Source organism: Brienomyrus brachyistius, chromosome 1 (genome assembly GCF_023856365.1).
Source record: "Brienomyrus brachyistius isolate T26 chromosome 1, BBRACH_0.4, whole genome shotgun sequence".
In the NCBI taxonomy this organism is placed as follows: Eukaryota; Metazoa; Chordata; class Actinopteri; order Osteoglossiformes; family Mormyridae; genus Brienomyrus; species Brienomyrus brachyistius.
The window spans coordinates 12,178,684-12,197,128 of NC_064533.1; the positions used below are offsets into that span (position 1 = coordinate 12,178,684).

At 45.3% G+C, this 18,445-nt stretch overlaps 1 protein-coding gene across 9 annotated transcripts in view; it reads right to left on the bottom strand.

Moving 5' to 3' along the window:
• sbf1 (SET binding factor 1) overlaps positions 1–18,445 on the bottom strand; it is a 50,763-nt gene that overhangs the window by 15,819 nt on the left and 16,499 nt on the right. For 6 of the 9 annotated variants that reach the window (XM_049008215.1, XM_049007947.1, XM_049008124.1 and 3 more), the window contains exons 2-23: positions 15,289–15,374; positions 14,354–14,491; positions 14,125–14,244; positions 13,812–13,922; positions 11,526–11,603; positions 9,795–9,824; positions 8,437–8,542; positions 8,061–8,193; positions 7,581–7,689; positions 6,825–6,938; positions 5,683–5,760; positions 5,247–5,360; positions 4,784–4,912; positions 4,488–4,586; positions 3,461–3,656; positions 2,525–2,637; positions 1,986–2,135; positions 1,629–1,697; positions 1,397–1,540; positions 674–933; positions 414–586; positions 117–190 (exon numbers count right to left, since the gene is read on the bottom strand). In XM_049008215.1, coding sequence (XP_048864172.1) covers positions 117–190; positions 414–586; positions 674–933; positions 1,397–1,540; positions 1,629–1,697; positions 1,986–2,135; positions 2,525–2,637; positions 3,461–3,656; positions 4,488–4,586; positions 4,784–4,912; positions 5,247–5,360; positions 5,683–5,760; positions 6,825–6,938; positions 7,581–7,689; positions 8,061–8,193; positions 8,437–8,542; positions 9,795–9,824; positions 11,526–11,603; positions 13,812–13,922; positions 14,125–14,244; positions 14,354–14,491; positions 15,289–15,374 — 2,624 coding nt within the window. The remainder of the gene's footprint in view (positions 1–116; positions 191–413; positions 587–673; positions 934–1,396; positions 1,541–1,628; positions 1,698–1,985; positions 2,136–2,524; positions 2,638–3,460; positions 3,657–4,487; positions 4,587–4,783; positions 4,913–5,246; positions 5,361–5,682; positions 5,761–6,824; positions 6,939–7,580; positions 7,690–8,060; positions 8,194–8,436; positions 8,543–9,794; positions 9,825–11,525; positions 11,604–13,811; positions 13,923–14,124; positions 14,245–14,353; positions 14,492–15,288; positions 15,375–18,445) is intronic. The other 3 variants (XM_049008394.1, XM_049008307.1, XM_049008038.1) reach the window with 2 other exon arrangements.

Consider the following 18,445-nt stretch of genomic DNA (forward strand, 5'->3'; position numbering starts at 1 on the left):
ATGCAGCCATGTAGACATACCTGACTACCTACTTGACTCTGAGCAGATGGGGGGGAGGGGGACCTTGTGTTCTACGTGCCTCTGTCCAGTCTTACGTAAAAATATGAATTGGTTACCTTTTGTATGGGGGGCAGTCTCTTACTTTCCCTGTGGACAGCATCCAAAGTTTCGATGTGCATCTGAACAATATCTACAAAGAGGGGAAGGACAGTGCGTTATCTCGGCGATGCACACAGCTACTCACAGACACTCATACATGTACTCCTGAAGAATGAAGTTCAAACATCTAAAATTAACGGATGAACGATGGAGAAAATACATCAGTGATGTACATGGTTGGATCATTCCGACCACTGTGTCACCCATACATGAGCTCTCCAGCGCCACCCTCTGGTGCACTCAACCTGGCCTACCTGGAATCATGGTGTGAAGGGCCTTTAGGTGATCATTGGTCACCCCGCTCTCATTGCACACTTTGTCAACAAAGCGAGTGATGAAGCGCACCACCGAGCTGGCCACATCGGAGTTCTCCGAGTCTTCGAAGCCGCTCTCTGTGTCGTAGCTTTCGGCCATGCTCCCCGCGATGCTGAGGATCGAGAATATCAGCCGTGCCCCGGGGAGAGGAGCCTCGCGAATTCCTCAAACAGAGTGTGGCCTCTGCACCCGGCCATACCTGTTGGTGACGTAGCTGTTGCTGACGCTCTCCACGTCGCCCAGGCCTGAGCTGCGCAGCAGTCGATTCTTGCTGGTGTCCAGCGGCAGCAGCAAGTAGCTCATGCGGTTGGCGTAATGGATGGCCTGGCTGAACACGGTACTCTCCTCCTTCTGCACCAGCTCCTGCTGCTTGTCCTTGGGGAGCATGGACCACAGCCGCCGCTGCTCCGAGGCGATCTCCAGGGCAGAGCGGCTGTCCTGCGCCACTGATGATGGATCCTGGGACACAAAGGAAGGCAGCAAGCTCAGAAAACACTCTGATTCCAGTGAAACAATCCATATAATCAGATTTTTTTAAATCTATAGAGCAGTAAACAAATTACAGAAGTATCTGATTACAATAAACACTCCTTGTTAAATGACCGAGATGATTAGGTGAAATGATTACCAAGTGGAAATTTGATTGGGTCACGGAACAAAGATCACTGTTTGCTGCTATCTCATTCAGATCAAGTTCTTGCACAGCTATGCTAACGTTAATCTCACTCCGGCATACCTTGTTACCAGGTGCACAAAATTTCATTATAAATATGCACATTGGTCAGAAATATATTTTCATGCTGTCATATATGCAAACGGTCTACTGAACGAGGAGAACCTTAATACAGTTAAGCTGTGCACGGTGAAGTGCAGGTCCGATGGCTTGCTACCCAGCGGACCCTGAACCCGGTTGTGTTCTTACAGAGTCCCCGACGTCCATATAGAGGGCTCGGATGTGGTTCTGGACGTCGCTATAGAACATGGCCTCCCAGAACTGCATGTTGGCCCAGACCATGTGGTCCTGCACACAGCTGTAGGCAAACTGGGTGACGCCTGCTCCCAGTTTCTGTAATAGACAGAGACAGCGCTTAGGTCCATTTAATGAAGGATGGGATGTTGCCTCATTCTACAGTAAGCCACGAGTGTGCACCTACTCTGCAGAACGCCGTGACCAGAGGCAGGAGTCCTGCAGCAATTCCATGTTCATCCATGACTGAGCAATCCTGGGCAGACAGACAAATGCAATACTGAAGTGATTCACAGTAATGCCAAAGGCCAGCAGAGAGATTCCCTTAAGAGCATTACTCATTCCTGTTTAACCTGCAGAGGACCCCATTGATTAGTGTCATACAGCATTTGGCCAATAATTAAAAAGCAACACCCAGGCCTCACAGTGGAACTCTAGGTCAGTTTATTCACACAGCTGTGCCTCAACTACACAGCTGCCAATGGTGTTCCAGGAGAAACATCATGGAGGAATCCTGAAAGGACCCTCTGAGTGCTAAGCCCACCTGCAGCGTGCAGTTCATCATGCGCACGATGTAGTCGAATTGCTGGTCGTCCAGTACGGCCCGGTTCTGCTGCACATGTAGGTGGAGCTCCTGGGTCAGGCACAGACGGGCTGTCCGGCCCTTCAGAGCCCGCAGAACCGCCGGAAGGAGCTGCAAAGGAGGGTCGGGTGATTGCAGTCATACGTGAGATTAACGATTCAGTTGCTTAACTGGAAATACAGTCCAGAGTTTTCCAGTATGCAGTCACTTGCTTGACATTGCACCAGGGTTACAGTCATACTAACAGCGATGCTTTCCAGTTTCACAAAGTACACCGGCCAGAACCACAAGTGCCATGATCTGTTTCACTTAGCTGCAGAACACCTGCAAAGCTTATTTCACAAGACTCAAAGCTTCGAGGCTGGCACGTGCACAGCTTTTATACTCGCTTGATGCATCCTGAAGTGTTTTTGGGTTTTTCCGGACAATTCCAAATCAAACTTGGCCAGGTATCGCCCAGGGATTTCCCAGGCAAGTGTAATCCCACGATGACTGCTCACCTTCTTGGCTTCCAGCATTTTGTTCTCGAAGATGTAGGTGATGCAGTTCCGGACCACCTCCAACCTGCGGGCGCTGTTGGCGAGGGTGCTTCCATTTCGGTCCACAGTATCACCTAGAAGAGCGATTTTGTACCTTTACCTGGGGGGCTCAATAACGTTTCTGCTTGGTAAATGTCTATCAGTCATACCACCAGCAGTTCAAACTAAGTAGTCCATCTGGTTTGGCCCTGGCCAGTACTTGGATGGGAGATCAACTAAGAAAGCTGGGTTGCTACTGGAAGAAGTGCTGGTGTGACCAAAAGATCCTGTGGTCTGTGTAGATCCCAGTGCCCCAGTGCAGTGACGGGGACAATGTTTTGTAAAAATGGTGCTGTCCTTTGGATGAGACATAAAACCGAGCTCCAGACTCTCTGAGGTCATAAAACATCCCTGGGCATCTTTCAGAGGACTAGGGCTGGTACCCTGATGTCCTGGATAAAACTGCCCACTGTGGCCCTAACAAATCCGTCCTCCTAAATCTATATCTAATTATATCTAATAATTATATCTAATAGGTGAATTCTGTCCTGCCTCTTCACCACCTTAACTACTGTGTGGTGAGCGTACTGGCACGGAATAGCTGCCATCGCATCATCCAGGTGGGGGCTACACAGTGGTGGCGGCTGAAGTGGCTCCCCGTTGGTTCTGTAAAGTGCTTTTGGGTGTTTTGAAAATTGCTACATAAAATGTAACATTCATTCATTTTGTTCATTCATTCATTGAAACATATGATTCGAGAACACTGAACATGAATATACCATGCTTATGGGAACTCACATTTAGCCAATGTGTCAAATTTAAACCTGCTTATGACAGCAGGTTCCAAATGAACTGAGATGCTGCAGAAACAATACATGACAGAAGCCCTCTGCCCCCTGAAGACCAGGCGGTACGCACCCAGGGGCGGCCCCGAAGGCACCATGTGCTTCACCTCCACCTTGACAGCGGGGGGAGAGTCCATCAGCTTGGCGGCAGCGTGATCGATGAAGAGTTGCACGGTGACCTCATCCAGGTGTGGGAAGGTCTTTTGGGGGACGCGGAATTGGGAGCCCTCAGGGGGCCGCTGCATAGCCACAGCTGGGTATGGGTTCTCCTGGAGGCCAGGACCAAAACACCAGTCACTTCTCATGCAGAACATCAAGCTGATTTCACTGCTAGCCAGCACTGGTCTCTGTGGCCATCGCATTTCCAAAACACAGTTATATTCTTTATCCACAAAAGAGTAGCTGAGTGACAATCTTCAGCATGTCTGAAAGTAAGCCCTGTCTGGCCTAGAAGGGGTACTCTTTCTGTCCAAGCCATCACTACGCTTAAACTGGGCGTTGTATGTGTCTGCAGGTTAGTGCCCGTGATTGGAAGGTTGCCGGTTCAAAACCTTGGGGGCCCACAGACTGATGGCCGCACCAAGCCCCTTGCCAAGACTCTTAACCCCCACTTCAGAAAAACCAAAATCTAGCCTGGGAAGTCGTCAAACGATGACCAATTTAGGAACAAGCAGGAACGAGGCTGGGGGCGATACCCCAGAGGGGCCCGAGGACTATGTGTAAAGCCCCTGAACCAAAACAGAAACACATGCCGGGAACGGGAAGTAAACAGACAGTTAATTAATTACTGAAAAGGTCATTCTAAACATCTAAAGAGGGACAGTCCAGCACTGAATAACACAGCAAGGATGTCGCAATGTAGTTTGGCTGGCCAGTTGTCAAGAGAGCAATAAACCCACTTTATAGCCATTTCTCACACTGCCTTAGGGATAATCGTTCAACGCAAAACAGTGAAAAGGAGCCCCAGACGTAGTTAACTGTGTGAATGATAGATGATGATAAAACAGCTGACTTCACATGTTATTACTAGACAGAAATATGCATGTGACTGTTGAAACAACAGTTGTGAGGCGCGGAGGTCCAGCCAGGACGGCACGTACGTTTTTGTAGAGCTGCTCGCCCAGCTCCTTTACGTGGCTCATCACTTTATGTGTGTCAGCCTCCTCTAGATGGATACGTTCCACTCCACTGGCGACAAGCTGGTGGGGGGGGGGGGGGGGGCAACAAGCTAGAGTCAGGATGCTTTAACTCATGCTTTAGCAAAGCTCATCTTCAGATAGCCACGTACGTCCCAGAAGAAAGTTTACGGTGCGTTCATCAACCTACGGTTCCAAGTATAAACACAGCATTCATTTAAATTGAGAGACATCCCGGAGACCTCTGTTTGAGCTCACACCTCATCGAACAGGTCCGTGGTCCTGTATGGAGGCCCTCTCTCCGACACGAAGCCCGCGAAGGCCATGCCATCCAGCACCTTCATGAGGAAGTCGTCTTCTGTCAGCGCCCGCTGGCCTAGGAAAGCAGCCTGAAAGGAAGATGGAGATAATCAGGGCCGTGCTTCCCGTCTGATGGAAAGGCAGACATGACAGACACTCAACCTTCTTCAAATCAGTTTGTCACTCCAGGGAAGGGGGGAAAATATAAAAAAAAAAATATGGGAATTGAAAACTGACTGGGCAAGGTTTCAAAGTAGTGTCAAAGTAATGTCACCTAAAACTGTCACGGCTTAGCGGATAGGCTGCAAATAGGGGCTCTGGGCTGCTGATGGTCTTCCCATCACGAGGACGTTTCAGAACATACGAAGCCGACACTGGCACAAGCCAATGTGCTAGCTTAGCTGCCGGCAGCTAAGACAGTACCTTGTGGAAGCGGATGACGGGCTCGGGGTTGATGCGAATGATATGCAGACACCAGCGGTAGCCCTGGAGCAGCTGAGCGAACAGCCACAGGAACACGGCGCGGATCTCCTTGTCCTGTGATGTGGGTCGACAAGAAGAGAAAAGGTCATGGTGGGAGTAGCTGAAGAACCATGCATGCTGGAGCCAACTTTACAACTCCCTCCAGGCCCTCAATCAATTTACTACACGGCAGCTGTAAGATAAAGACCAGGAAGTAGTTTGATTGGGAGGAGAAGTATTACACACAGTTAGGTCAAAACTGAACCTTCAGCTGTCAAAATGCAGCAGATATTTATATCCCTGTATTTTTTATACAAAGCAGAACCATGATGAAAACCAGGAGGGAAACATGCAGTCTTGGTTTTGCTGGGGGGGCTGATGGGGTGAGGAAGATTACCTGGATCTTCAGTGAGGAGGGCTGCAAGGAGGAGGGCGGAAAAGCATGATCAGCCACATCCAGCTCGGGATCCAGCACCTAGAACGCAGCAGAAACACCTTAAAGCCATGCGTATACCATGAGAAACGATGGCCGACCACGTGAGTGGAATGCAGATTCAGGCGGAACTGTTTTCTGCTGAGAACGGTTGGCCTATAGAGCACCGAAACACAGAAAGGCCACCCAAGCCGACAGGAAATGGATTCATGACCAAACTCATGTCTTATGAAAGAGCAATCATTGGTATTGCATCTTCAACTAAAGTACCGGAACCGGACAATTTCCCAAAGACTTGGCGCTTGGTGAATTCAATTCACTCACACCCGCACAATACTGCTGAGAAGTGACCTACAGACAGTACTGCAGCATTAATGGGAGGAGCAGCTCTTATTAAAAAAAGACATAGCATCAAAATGGCTGCCTATCAGAGCTAACAGAGCACACAGCTTAAGCACCATCATCCAAATTCAGGTAAATTGAGGTACTAATGTGCTTTAAGCATAAATCTAATCATGATACAGAATTGTGCCAAACAGTGTTCATCAAAGCTCCAACAATGTGGTGCTTTTAGCCAACGAATGGCTCGCATAACACTTTAGAAATTGTACATTTTTTTTTCCCTTTTTGAATTTCACATAAACACCGTCACGGTGTTCTGCAGAGGACATGAAAGGATGATTAATTTTACTTCTGTTTCTGTCCCCAGCTCATGACCCTCGATTACACTGTCAGAACCCTTGCTCTAACTGTTCCTCTACCTTGTGGTCTGTGCCAGTGCATGGAGAGACACCACAAATCCCACATAAAACAGAAATGCACGCTACACAGACAGGCTGCAGAAGTATTCATTATTGTTCTCCAAACATTACAAAAAAAATAAAAAAATAGCGAGGGTGACTTTCTCTTTAGGTGTTAAAGAGTTTCCCAGTCGTTTTAAATAATAAACACAGAACCTCTCTCTGCAGTTGCAAACCAGACAGTGATGGCGATTGGATACCGCTGAGAATATTCGAATGTCCCCGCATAAGACTCCCATGGAAAAACTAAGAAAAAAACATCCTGTACCATATGATAGGGTACAATAGCTGTGGCACGGCAGTTACCATGGAGAGGGCCAACTGCGTCTGCTGCAGCAGGGGCTCAGGAAGCAGGGAGACGTGGACACACTCTGGGATCGTCACGGTGCCCCCATCAAGGTCAGCGATGATCACATCCAGCTAAGGGATACAACACTTTCACTAGGCAGCCAAACTCAGTTCACCTCCATCGCTGTTAATTTCAGCACTTCCCAGTAAACATCAAAACCCCATCAGCTGACAGCCAGACACTGAGGTGCCCTGCAGGTGAGCTGGCAAAACAACAGGGATCCCCATAGGCACCACAAGGGTTTAAGTTAATAAAAGCAGGGGCAATAGAAAGGAAAATCTGTAAATCAGCCATTGACTAGAACAGGACGAGCTTGTGGTTGAAATATAAAAACATTTGACTGCATGCATCAAGGTCCTGAAGGAATGAACTGGCTCCAGACCACAGCTTTGGTGAAACAAATTGTCGTTTCATCTGGCAAAAGATATTCCATTCAAAAACGTTTCTTGTTCTTTAGGAAGCATTAAAAGTTACAAAGCTATGATTTTGAGCTGAAATAGCAAACATGGATTGTAGTGCGGCATCAGCTGAAGGTGTGCAGAAATCAGAGCCAAAAGCAAACCAGAGCAATATTTGCTTGTTACTCCATCAACACCCAAGTGTCCAGAATTTCAATATTAGAAGGCTTATTGTGCACTGTTCAATTTACTGATGTGATGCACCAATAGTGTTTACAGTATGAGCAAAGCGGGGTGTGGAAGTGAAACACTGACCAGCTCCTGTGTTTCAGAGCGGAAGGTGGAGTTGACCCCGATGATGAAGGGTGTGGGAGTGCTGAGAACCTCCAACAGCTTCCCTGGCAGTATGGGGACGTACGTGAAGCTAGGGGTAGAGAGGAAGTAGTGCACACACTGAATGCCATGCGCCAGCCTCAGACTTCTCAAAGGCTCTCAAGCTTACATTAGGATTTAATTCAAATCAATGGCAGTTGCAGGGACTTCACAACATCAATAAGAGTTAATCAGCACAGAGAATGGTAACGCGTAGCAGTCATCCTTAGCAAATCGGGAGCCTCCAATTGTTGTATTTTGTAAACACGGATCTACATTAGCCTTCTTTTTATTCCATTAAACATGCAACATTACAAAGGGAGCTTTAAACAAACTGAAAACACAAGAATCTCATTCGGAAATGATACTACAGAGAAGAGGACTGAGCTGCAGATCTGACGGCTACCCAGGGCCTCCACACACCTGTATTTCAGCGGGAACATGATAGCCAGAAGAGCTCGACAGGCATCTGTGAGCCGATTGTAGCTACTTGACAGGAAAAGGATCTTGTGTTCCGTAAGGGTGGCACAGAACAGGCAGAGGACGTTGACGATACCTGGAAGTAGAGGCGCTTAAAGATGAATGACTAACCCACCATCACCAATTGCACAAAGATCTGCAAGACAATGTAGTATGATGTCCATTCATTTATGGATCTACAATGGCTTTTGATGGCAAGTACAGCTGGTTTTCAGAGTGTTTCCAAAACGTTATGAAAAACAACCATCCAAACCATCAACATGTCATATCACCAATCCCCTTTCCTGAAGCTGAATGGTGAGATGCTGATGGTTCTTACCCAGCTGTCTGAAGAGCAGGGCGACACTGCAGCCGCTGACAGGCAGAGAGTCATTGATGGGAGTCTGGATCACCTGACGATCACCAGCGCCTAATGTGATGGTTCTCTACACAAGGAGAAGCGAGCAAGTCATCATGCTGAAGAAGAACTGATCACACTGCAATGGCACTGGCCACTAACCACCTCATGAGTGCAATGGAGCCTGCCGCCTGCAGACTTTCCCTCAGAGGGTTAGTTGGTTATTAAAAGCCATACATTTCAAGCCCTACTGTGCACAGGAAGAGCACAGTAGAGGGGAATCACTGGTGATATTTAGTACTTAGCTATTAATAATCCCAGCCAGTGACCATACGCATTCTTCAGAATCAACAGCGTGCAGAATTAGCTTTTTGGTATCGTTATTTACCATTGATTCCTTCAGTTCACAGCATGACCATTTTCCGCTTCTACTCCAAGAGATCAAATACTTTTCAATTCAGATGTTTTTTTTTGGTTAAACGTCTCTTTGGAAAAGCAGAACACAGTCCGGCACTGTAAATATGGTGCATGTTTGTGGAAAGGGCATTTAGGAAGCAGGAATGCACCTCAGTCGCCCAGCCATGGCAGGAGGACGAGCCAAATAGCACCCAAGCTGTGGAGAGACATGCAGCGTGGCTGTATGGTGTAGCAGAAGCTCAACTCTCAGGCAAATCAAATAAATGAAAGAAGGCTGTGTGACTGCGTGGAAGAACAGGGGGTGAGCAACCTCAGTCCCAGTGGGCTTCAATGGCTGAAGCTATTACCCGTCAACTGTAATGGTCTTCAAGTCACGTGCCCCATGTTTCAGGTATCATTAAATTACCAAGTGACTGACACTGTAAAAACCCTTAAGGACTGGAGATACCCAACCCCTGCTTTATAAGAACCTGGAGCAGAAAAACAAAAATACATATATATTAGATTTTTAAAAATCACATGATGAATACTAAGCAACAGCACAAGATGGTGCATTGCAGGCCTTGATTAGACCAATACTCTGACCAGGCTGAAATAACGCACCCCAGCATCAGCTCCATGTGGAGCCCATACCGGTTCCTCTGCTTGTTACTTTCATTTCCTTTCGTGAAAGTGATCTTTCAGTATTGTCAACTGATATCCACTTTCAGTTCTCGAAGAGGACCACTGCAGGTTTTTGGTCCGGTGAATAAACCAGGTGAAAGATTGGTCTAATCATACCCAAAATGACTGGACGGAGTTCCTTTCAAGGGTTCATCATTTGATATGAGGAGAAAACTCCTGGGCAAGGGGGAGAGCACAGCCACACCACCCAAAGCTGATGGTGAAGACAAGAAATGGGCAAATAAAAAGGCAGGCCGTACCACGGTCTTTTCCTCCTCGTCTGGGTCAGGCTAGTCAAGCAACGGAGACACCACAGGAGATGGAAAAGGATTAGAGGCAGGCCCAAACACACCACTGCAATCGACTACAAAACAGGTTCTCATCTTCACAAGGGTAAACCAGAGAACAGTACTAGCGTCGCCGCATAGGGATCCATGCTGTGCACCTTGATGGTTGACCTCGCCGACCTGCCTAAAACACTGCTGCTTAATAGAGGCTTTCAGAGCCTTCCAGCTGAGTGCATAAATGGAGATTCATTACACTATCATCAGACTCCTGCTTACTGGCTCTGTGTTAGCCTTGCCACTAATTTCCAGTAAAATGCTTGATAATTATGTCTAACGACTGCGCTTATCACTTCTACGCTCACAGGAAACAAACATGCACAACATACAACCATACAAGACTTATCCTTCTCTTGTTTACTATATACACACACATTTTAATCAATGTAAATAAAGCATTTCAAAGATCCTCTATAAAATTATGGAGTATTACTACGCACATCACGACACAGATGCTAAACACTTGGGCGTGGGGAGGCATCAAAGAAAATGTCGATTAAAACAGACGCTCTACCCTGTTCCCTTTAATGCCAGGTTTGGATCCCTGAACTTAGGTCTAAATGAAGCTCTTGGCCAACATCTGTCTGAAATTAAATGAGACCAATTATCTCCAGACAGACTACTAATGCAACAGTTCACACTTAAGGTATAAGGTTGCATTTTTCTATACTATTACCGAGGCAAAAAAAAAAAAAAAAAAAACTATTTTAAGAGTACATGCATTAAGGGAGACAGTGACTGTAAACAAACATATACCGGCTGGGTGTGGAATCGGGAGGGTTTCACTACCATGGAAGCTGCCGGTAATTTTTCACTGGCCTCAACACGAACGAACATGAGAACAGGTTTTACAGGACGGCCTGCATTCCTACAGAGACCGCTCTCCTGACACGAAGCCTCCCCGCGTGTATGCATAAGTGACACATTTCCATGGAGACCCACCACACTCACCATGTATATCTGAATAATTATTTAAGACATTTTAGACCTAAATGCTGAGGAAGTATTGAAAACAGAAATCATCCTGTATGCTAACAAAGGGTTAGGTTAAAGCAAAATTCTAGCATGAGAAGCGATCTGTACCCCAAAGTCAGCTACTGAAGTCGCCTTAGACATGAATGAGTCACTGGAGCACAGTTCACACTAAAGGTGGATATAACCATAAAGGAGACTGTCACCCAACCCCAACCCCACCCTCACTCAGCAAAGCAACCATCTGCTCTGGACCCCAAGGCCTATAATTATCCCCCCTGTGACCCCGTAGAGCCCATCTGCCCACATGGGCTCCCAGAGATGGGTAGCCGACACTAATTCCTTCATCTAATGAAGACAGGATCCTGTAGCATACAGCACTGTGTCAATGCAGCTCAATCAGGTTGAAAAAGAAACTGCATCCTATACAAACAGATGACCAAAGAAAAACCCAAAAGCATATAAAATCAAAAATAGGCATTTTGTTTAGCGCACTGCAGATGACTCAAGCTCCAGGGTAGCCACAGATCTGACACAGCCAAGCAGAGACGATTGAGTGCTATGAGTCACCATGACTTAAGATGCTTTAAATGAAATCATACAAATGAAATAAAGTCTAGCTCTAGATAAAAATCATAATGGATTAATTGGGAGAAGCTGCTGAAAAATAGTTACCTGAAAGCAGCCCAGAAGCCAGTCACAGGCAAGATTCTGGGGGACCAAGTTAAAACTACATAGTGGGGGGTCGCACATCTGCAACACACAGGAGCAGATATGCATATGCATATAAACTGAAGACTCGTCATCCCAGCACCAAGATGCCCTCTATACCCCCTTTAGCTAGGAGCCCATAATGAATGAAAGCCAATGAGCATGGAGTCCTGGAGTGTAGATCTAGCCCACCAGTCTGGTACTCTGGAAGGTTTCAACCACAGATCCTTGAAGGGCATCAACAGCTGGTAATACATATATCTGGCAAATAGTACCGAGGGCAATGTGGAAAGGCTTGACCAAAAACAGTGCTTTGCAGAAAACCCCAGTTAAGGAGAAATGCATGAGAGGGATACCCTCCTAAGATATATGTAGAAATGGGTTGAAACCCAGGGTGTAAAACCTACCCTGATGTGTTTGCAAAAGGGAATGTCAGGCAGGGAACAGAAAGCACAAGGTGAGAGGTTCACTTATGAGCAGCTTGGCGACAATGAAAAGTAATCAATCGGGCATGAATTCCTAATCGACATGAATGTTTCTTTTTCTGGTAAACACATATACTATATGAACAAAAGTATTGGGACAGACCTCTTAATCACTAAATTCAGGTGTTTCATTCAGACCCATTGCCACAGGTGTAAAAAATCAAGAACGTAGCCATGCAGTCCGTTTTACAAACATTTGCGAAAGAATGGGCCATTCTGAAGAGCTCAGTGAATGCAAGTGTGGTGCTGTCATAGGATGCCACCTTTGCAATAAGTCAGTTCCTGAAATTTCTTCCCCGCTAGATATTCCATGGCCAGTGTTCAGTGGTATTATCACAAAACGGAAGCGTTGAAGTGAAGTGGCCACGTACAGTAATAGAGTGAAGTCGCAGAGAGCTGAGGGGCATAGTACATAAATGTCTCCAATGCTCTGCTGACTCAACTGTAAGTTCCAAACTTGCAATGGCATTAATCCCAGCACAAAAAGTGTGTGGCAAAAGCTTCATGGAATCGGCTTCCATGGTTGAGCAGCTGCATGCAAGCCTCACATCAAAAAATACAATGCCAAGCGTCAGATGGAGTGGTGTAAAGCACACCGGCACTGGATTCTGGAGCAGTGGAAACATGTTCTGTGGAGTGACAAATTACACTTCTTTGTCTGGATATCTGATGGACGAGTCTGGGTTTGGCAGATGCCAGGAGAACATTCCCTGCCTGCCTGCATTGTCCCAACTGTAAAGTTTGGTGGAGAAGGGATAATGGTGTGGGATTGTTTTTCAGGGGTTGGGCTTGGCCCCATAGTTCCAGTGAAGGGAACTCAATGCTTCAGCATACCAAGATATTTTGGGCAATTCTATGCTTCCCACTTTGTGGGAACAGTTTTGGGAAGGGCCTTCTCTGTTCAAGAATGACTGAGCTCCAGTGCATAAAGCAAGGTTCATTAAGAGATGGGTAACTGAGTTTAGTGTGGAAGAACTTGACTGGCCCACATAGAACCCTGACCCCGTACTGAACACCACTGGGATGAACTAGAACGGAGATTGCGAGCCAGGCCTTCACGTCCAACATCAGTACCCGACCTCACAAATGGTCTACTTGATGAATGGGGAAAAATTCCCACAGACACGCTCCAAAATCTTGGCGAAAAGCCTTCCCAGAAGAATGGCAAGGAGGGGGAGGGGGCAACTCAATATTAATGCCCATGGATTTGAATGGGATGTCATAAAAGTTCCTGTAGGTGTAATAGCCAAGTGTCCCAATACTTTTGTCCACACAAGATGTATAGTCTGTCAAGGTCAGAGACTGAACAATGACAGTTTAAAAACAAAGAAAACCATAAAATTATTGTCTGAGTGAAACAAAAAGTGTTCAGCTTCACACATAGGTTAGGTTTCTTAATTTTACTTTCAAAAGGATAAATTGCTGTTGTACTACTAAGTTTCTAAATGACATTTCCAGTAAATGGCATGAACAAATGGAATCCCCCCTCCATCAAAGATCTCTGGTAAAACTAATGGAAACGAATTCAAGTGTGATGGTGTTACAGAATGCGCTTAACCCCGTGAACTGAGCCTGGCGAGAGTCCCATCATAAACACCATTAGACATGTCTGCAGCATTCAAGCATGGGTGGGATGGGGGGGGGGGGGATGAGGGAGGACCCTGGATGAAATGAATGAACATGGCTGTACGCCTGCAAGCGGAAATTAAACCCGACAAAGAGCAAGAAAAGGTGCCTGGTGCAGGCCGTGCAGCAACGCTCTCACCTGGGAGCCCACCGCTACAGGGATAATGCAGGTCAGGAGGTTTCCAATCAGGGTCTCCAGAGGGACGCTGAGACCATCCACATGCACGGTATAGATCAGGCCCAGGCAGTTCTGCGGAGGGAGGCAAACCCAGCCCCTTTAAACAATCACACACAGAACAGCATGGAGCTTTTCTGTGGATGTCGAGCTAGTCATGGACCCATCAGGTTTAATGAGGTTAGAGTGAAGACCACTTCACAAGGGAGGTGGGGAGCATTAAGGTCGATGGTGAGACATGCCCAACCAGCGGCCGGTGCGAGAACAGCTTCTGTACCCTGAAAGCCTCGGAGTGGTCCAGTCGAGACACTAGCACCAAGCTCTTGGGTGCAAACAGCTGAGCGGACTGGATGAGTGCAGGGTCCTCGTCCTCATCAGCCTCACTAGACAGGCTCTTCTGTGGTTGGGGTGGGGTGGACAGGGAGAGATGAAAGGGATACTTTAATGACACACCCAGGCCTAGGTATATAACTGGACTGCTCAAAGTAAAGGCCCAGTGAACCTACCTGCGGGTCGTCGACCTCCTCCCAAAAGGTGAAACAGGCACAGTAATGGCGTTCAGAGTTAATGTCGGTCAGAGCCGCTACAAAAAACGACGGCGGAAGCCTTTTAGGGACCAACTGCCAACCACTTGGCTGACAAAACTGAAAGAGTGAGAGAGAGTGCTCTGGGTTATATCTCCAAATAGCAGTTCAGCTGGTCATCTGACACTAGAACCTATCCTAAAGGTTACATTACTAGACACACCAGTTGTTGTTGAAAACACTAAGAGTTACGCTAATACACTAACAAGGAGGAGTTCATTTCAAGGAAGTGAAAGAGATTATCTAATCTGTAAAGCTCCAAGACTACGGGAAAGAGGTTTATATGATAGCATGTTGAGTAAAATATACAGTTGTGCAAACAAGTCTAAGGATACCATACCAAAAACACTCTACTCTTAAGTTCATGTTGGTAACAGCTTACAGACAGGTGCATTATTGTATGTAATCTTACATTCACAAACCAACAGCATTTGAATGGGTTACACAACGTTATTGTATTCATCTGATGAGTACAGTTATAAACTGGACTTGCTAAAAATATCCAATGAATCTTTACTCAGAATCAGTCTCATGGCCTGTAGGTCACTCCCCATCAAGTCACATGATCACACAACTGTTCAAAATAGGACAACAGAGAAGTGACAAATCTATTGGTCAATGGGAGACCTACCATATAATGTGGCAGGAAATTGAACAAATGGCAGAGTGAAAATTAAGGGAATATCAGATAACATCTGAAACCAATGAGAAGTCATCCATAAAACTGTATTGCATTTATCAGGGCACAGGGCTTTGAGGGGGGTGCGTGCGCACTAGTGTGACTCATACATGGTCTTGATCTGCCAGCTGCATGTCACTGTTCCTGTAACGAGTCAGGGGTTGGAGAAGCGACTCACCAGCTCAATGCCCTGGGGAAAAGGGTTGTCCTCCCAGTCCTTTTCAGGAAAGCGCTGGAGAATCCGGCCCTGACCCTCGCTGCCCTCTGTGGAAAGAGGAGGAAGGCCAAATCAAGATGAAGGTAAATTCAAGGAAATTAAGGGTTTCATTGACACAAGAATGCTTCAAATAGACTTCAGTACCATCTTAGTCACTTATTTTGCATGTGAGCAGAGGTTATCCACAGCTGGAGAGAGAGAAGTCTCAGTTTTAAACATGATAGTGATTTTACAAAAAAGAGATTTAGGCTTAACTTCTTTAAATGGATACAGTGCTTTAAAAAAACCAAACAAATTTCAGAAAGTTGCTTTGGCATTAATTACATTTGATAGTTTGTGGTGGAAGGTGAAATGGAAGGTGGTGAAATTACTGGAACTGTGTTCCAGTAAGTTCCCTGAACTACAATAAAACTGATTAGCCGGTACCCCATCCACCGGATTCATCTGGGCAGAGATGACCAGAACTCCCTCTCCCCAGTCACCTCCTCCAGCTTCTCCCAGGGAATACCGAGGAGCTCCCAGGCCAGCTGAGAGATCTCTCTCCAGTGCGTCCTGGGTCTGCCCCAGGATCTCCTCCCGGCTGTACAAGCCCAGAGCACCTCCCCAGCTAGGGGGCCAGGGGGCATGCTAGGCAGATGCCCAAACCACCTCAGCTGGCTAAACTTTGAACTTTAATCCACTGAAATGATGACCAGGATAACCCCATTGTCATTTAACCCATGACAAAAACAAACATTTCATCCCACTTTGCTAATGAGGGAATTCCCTGGACTCTTCATGGCATTAAGAGGAATAAGAAGCATCCATAACTGCAAATACCTCCTGAGCCAAGCTACCGCTCAGGTTGCAAGTGTTACAGGTCCCAACACAGCTACAGATGGCTCTATACCCAACAAGAGTACCATGCCCCGATGGTAGATACAGTAATAGCAGGAGTCCAGCTTTGGCATTTTCTTGGGAACTGATCACTAGCCTATCACGTAACAGGTAATAGTAGTAGTAATGAAATAAACTTTAGTTTGATAAGTTACCTTGTTATTCTTTTGTGTTCCTCTGAGTTTTTAGGGGGCCTGTTTGCCTTTTTTAAAAACATAATGTTCATTTGTTTGATCAAACCATCCTCTCCATTTTCCATACCATTGACATCCATCCTAACTTTCACACTCCCAGCATAATCAAGAAGCATTCATTTCTCATTCTGGGTGGAAGCTTGAGGACTGGGCATTGTCCAAAAGATACATGCAACCATACATACAGATATAAGGTACAGCTTCCTGTAACAGGTATATTATGTAAGGCTGCCACTAACAATGATTTATCTATTGATTAATTTATTGACTATTTTACAGATTGACTGACCAATCTAATTCATTAATTTTCCTCCATTTAAGTTAATATTATTTTGACGACGACAACAAATTGTATGTCAATGCAGAGCTTTAGTTAATAGATGCCGCCTTTTCGGCAGTACACCAACGTTACCTACGCCCACAATTCGGTAAGCAAAATAGTATCCTTAAAATATTAATGAATTAGTAATCAGTATAAATCCTCATAAATAGAGGAACATACTACGTGTGACTGTTTTGTTATGCCATGATACATGAAGCGCTAAGTGCTGAAGCCACGATGAAAAAAGGGACAGCTCAGCAGTGACGACATTTTTTTTTTTTTATTGTATATTGTGGTTAGACAAGATAAAAAGACATTGATGGTGTGGCGATACTTTTTGCAGTTTAAATTCCGACGTGTTTTCTTGCAAATATAATTTATTTTCATTCCAGATCGTGAAACGTTGTTTTATTAATTTAGTGACAGCTTCCTTTCTGTTTATGATAACACTGGTCTCAACAACCCCTAAGTGCACGAACACACACCTCCACCACTAATCAACACAGAATAAGCACAGATTCTAGCCTAAGCATTTTCTCAAGCTTATTCGACGGAAATTCTAAGGTAGCAGGCAGACAAGTGTATGGCTTTAATAATGAGTGCATTTAGCACCTACAAGGACAGAAGAAATTAAAAAGCTCTCAATACTGTTCGCTGCAGTACTGGCAGGCAGTGGGGCAGGTTGAACTGATGCCAGCCTTGTATACAGTTCTCCGTAGTTGCATGTATTATAATGCAATTCTGCTGTATTGTAATGTCAAGTGTAGTGTTATATGTTAATCGTAGTACATAGTGTGTCTGAGTGTTTGTTCTCACTGCGCGTGTTACAGTACTAATGATAATTTAATAAACATGAATGAACAGCACTTTTAATCTATACTTTACTTACAGAGGTTTTGCCTATTTTGGCGGTCTAGAATAGCACCTGTGTTTTCTCATCAGGTGTTCATGCATAGTGCCAGTGCTGCTGTGGTATGCCATCAAATCCTTTCACAGTGTACGAACTGCCTTTTTGTTTTGTTCAAAAAGGTAATTTCACTAAAATACAATGGAAACCACTTATAGTGATCATGGTAATAGTGATCAACCACTTATATAGATCAAAAATCTTAGGACAGAATCAATCCTGTACAAATACAGTTTAAATAATTTGCTTATAGAAATCAAGCAGTCCGCTTACAGTATTCATTTTTTTGTTTATTTTATACATGACAACAAATGGAGAAAAGTAAGTGTGTTTTTTACTTTACTTTGGTAGCCTTACTCTGCCTTGTGGTAACCTGTCTGCGCCTGGCTAGCTAGGCTACCTGAGGCTAATGCTGCGTGCACAGAAAACATGACGGAAAAAGAAAGTCATTTTCTCTCAATGACCAATATAGACTCATCAAAACGTATGACAAAAATGAGCCAACGAGATGTAGCAGTAAAACTACAAGCTGTATTTGATATACAATACTATACTGTACTATAGCGTATTTGAATTATACACAGTTCAGTCATTTACTTTGTACAATACTGTAATTTGAAAAGCGTTTGAAACAGCTGTACTGTATTTTTAGAGTCAATAAAATTCTGTAGTGACGCAATCCATGCTTTTACCTTATATGCATGTAATAAATATACAAATGTAAATTAGATGATAATCTGCCCGAGGCAAAGAAAAACAAAAATATTAGTTACAACAATCACCTACTTATACTGATCAATTTCACCTGTAATGGGTGTA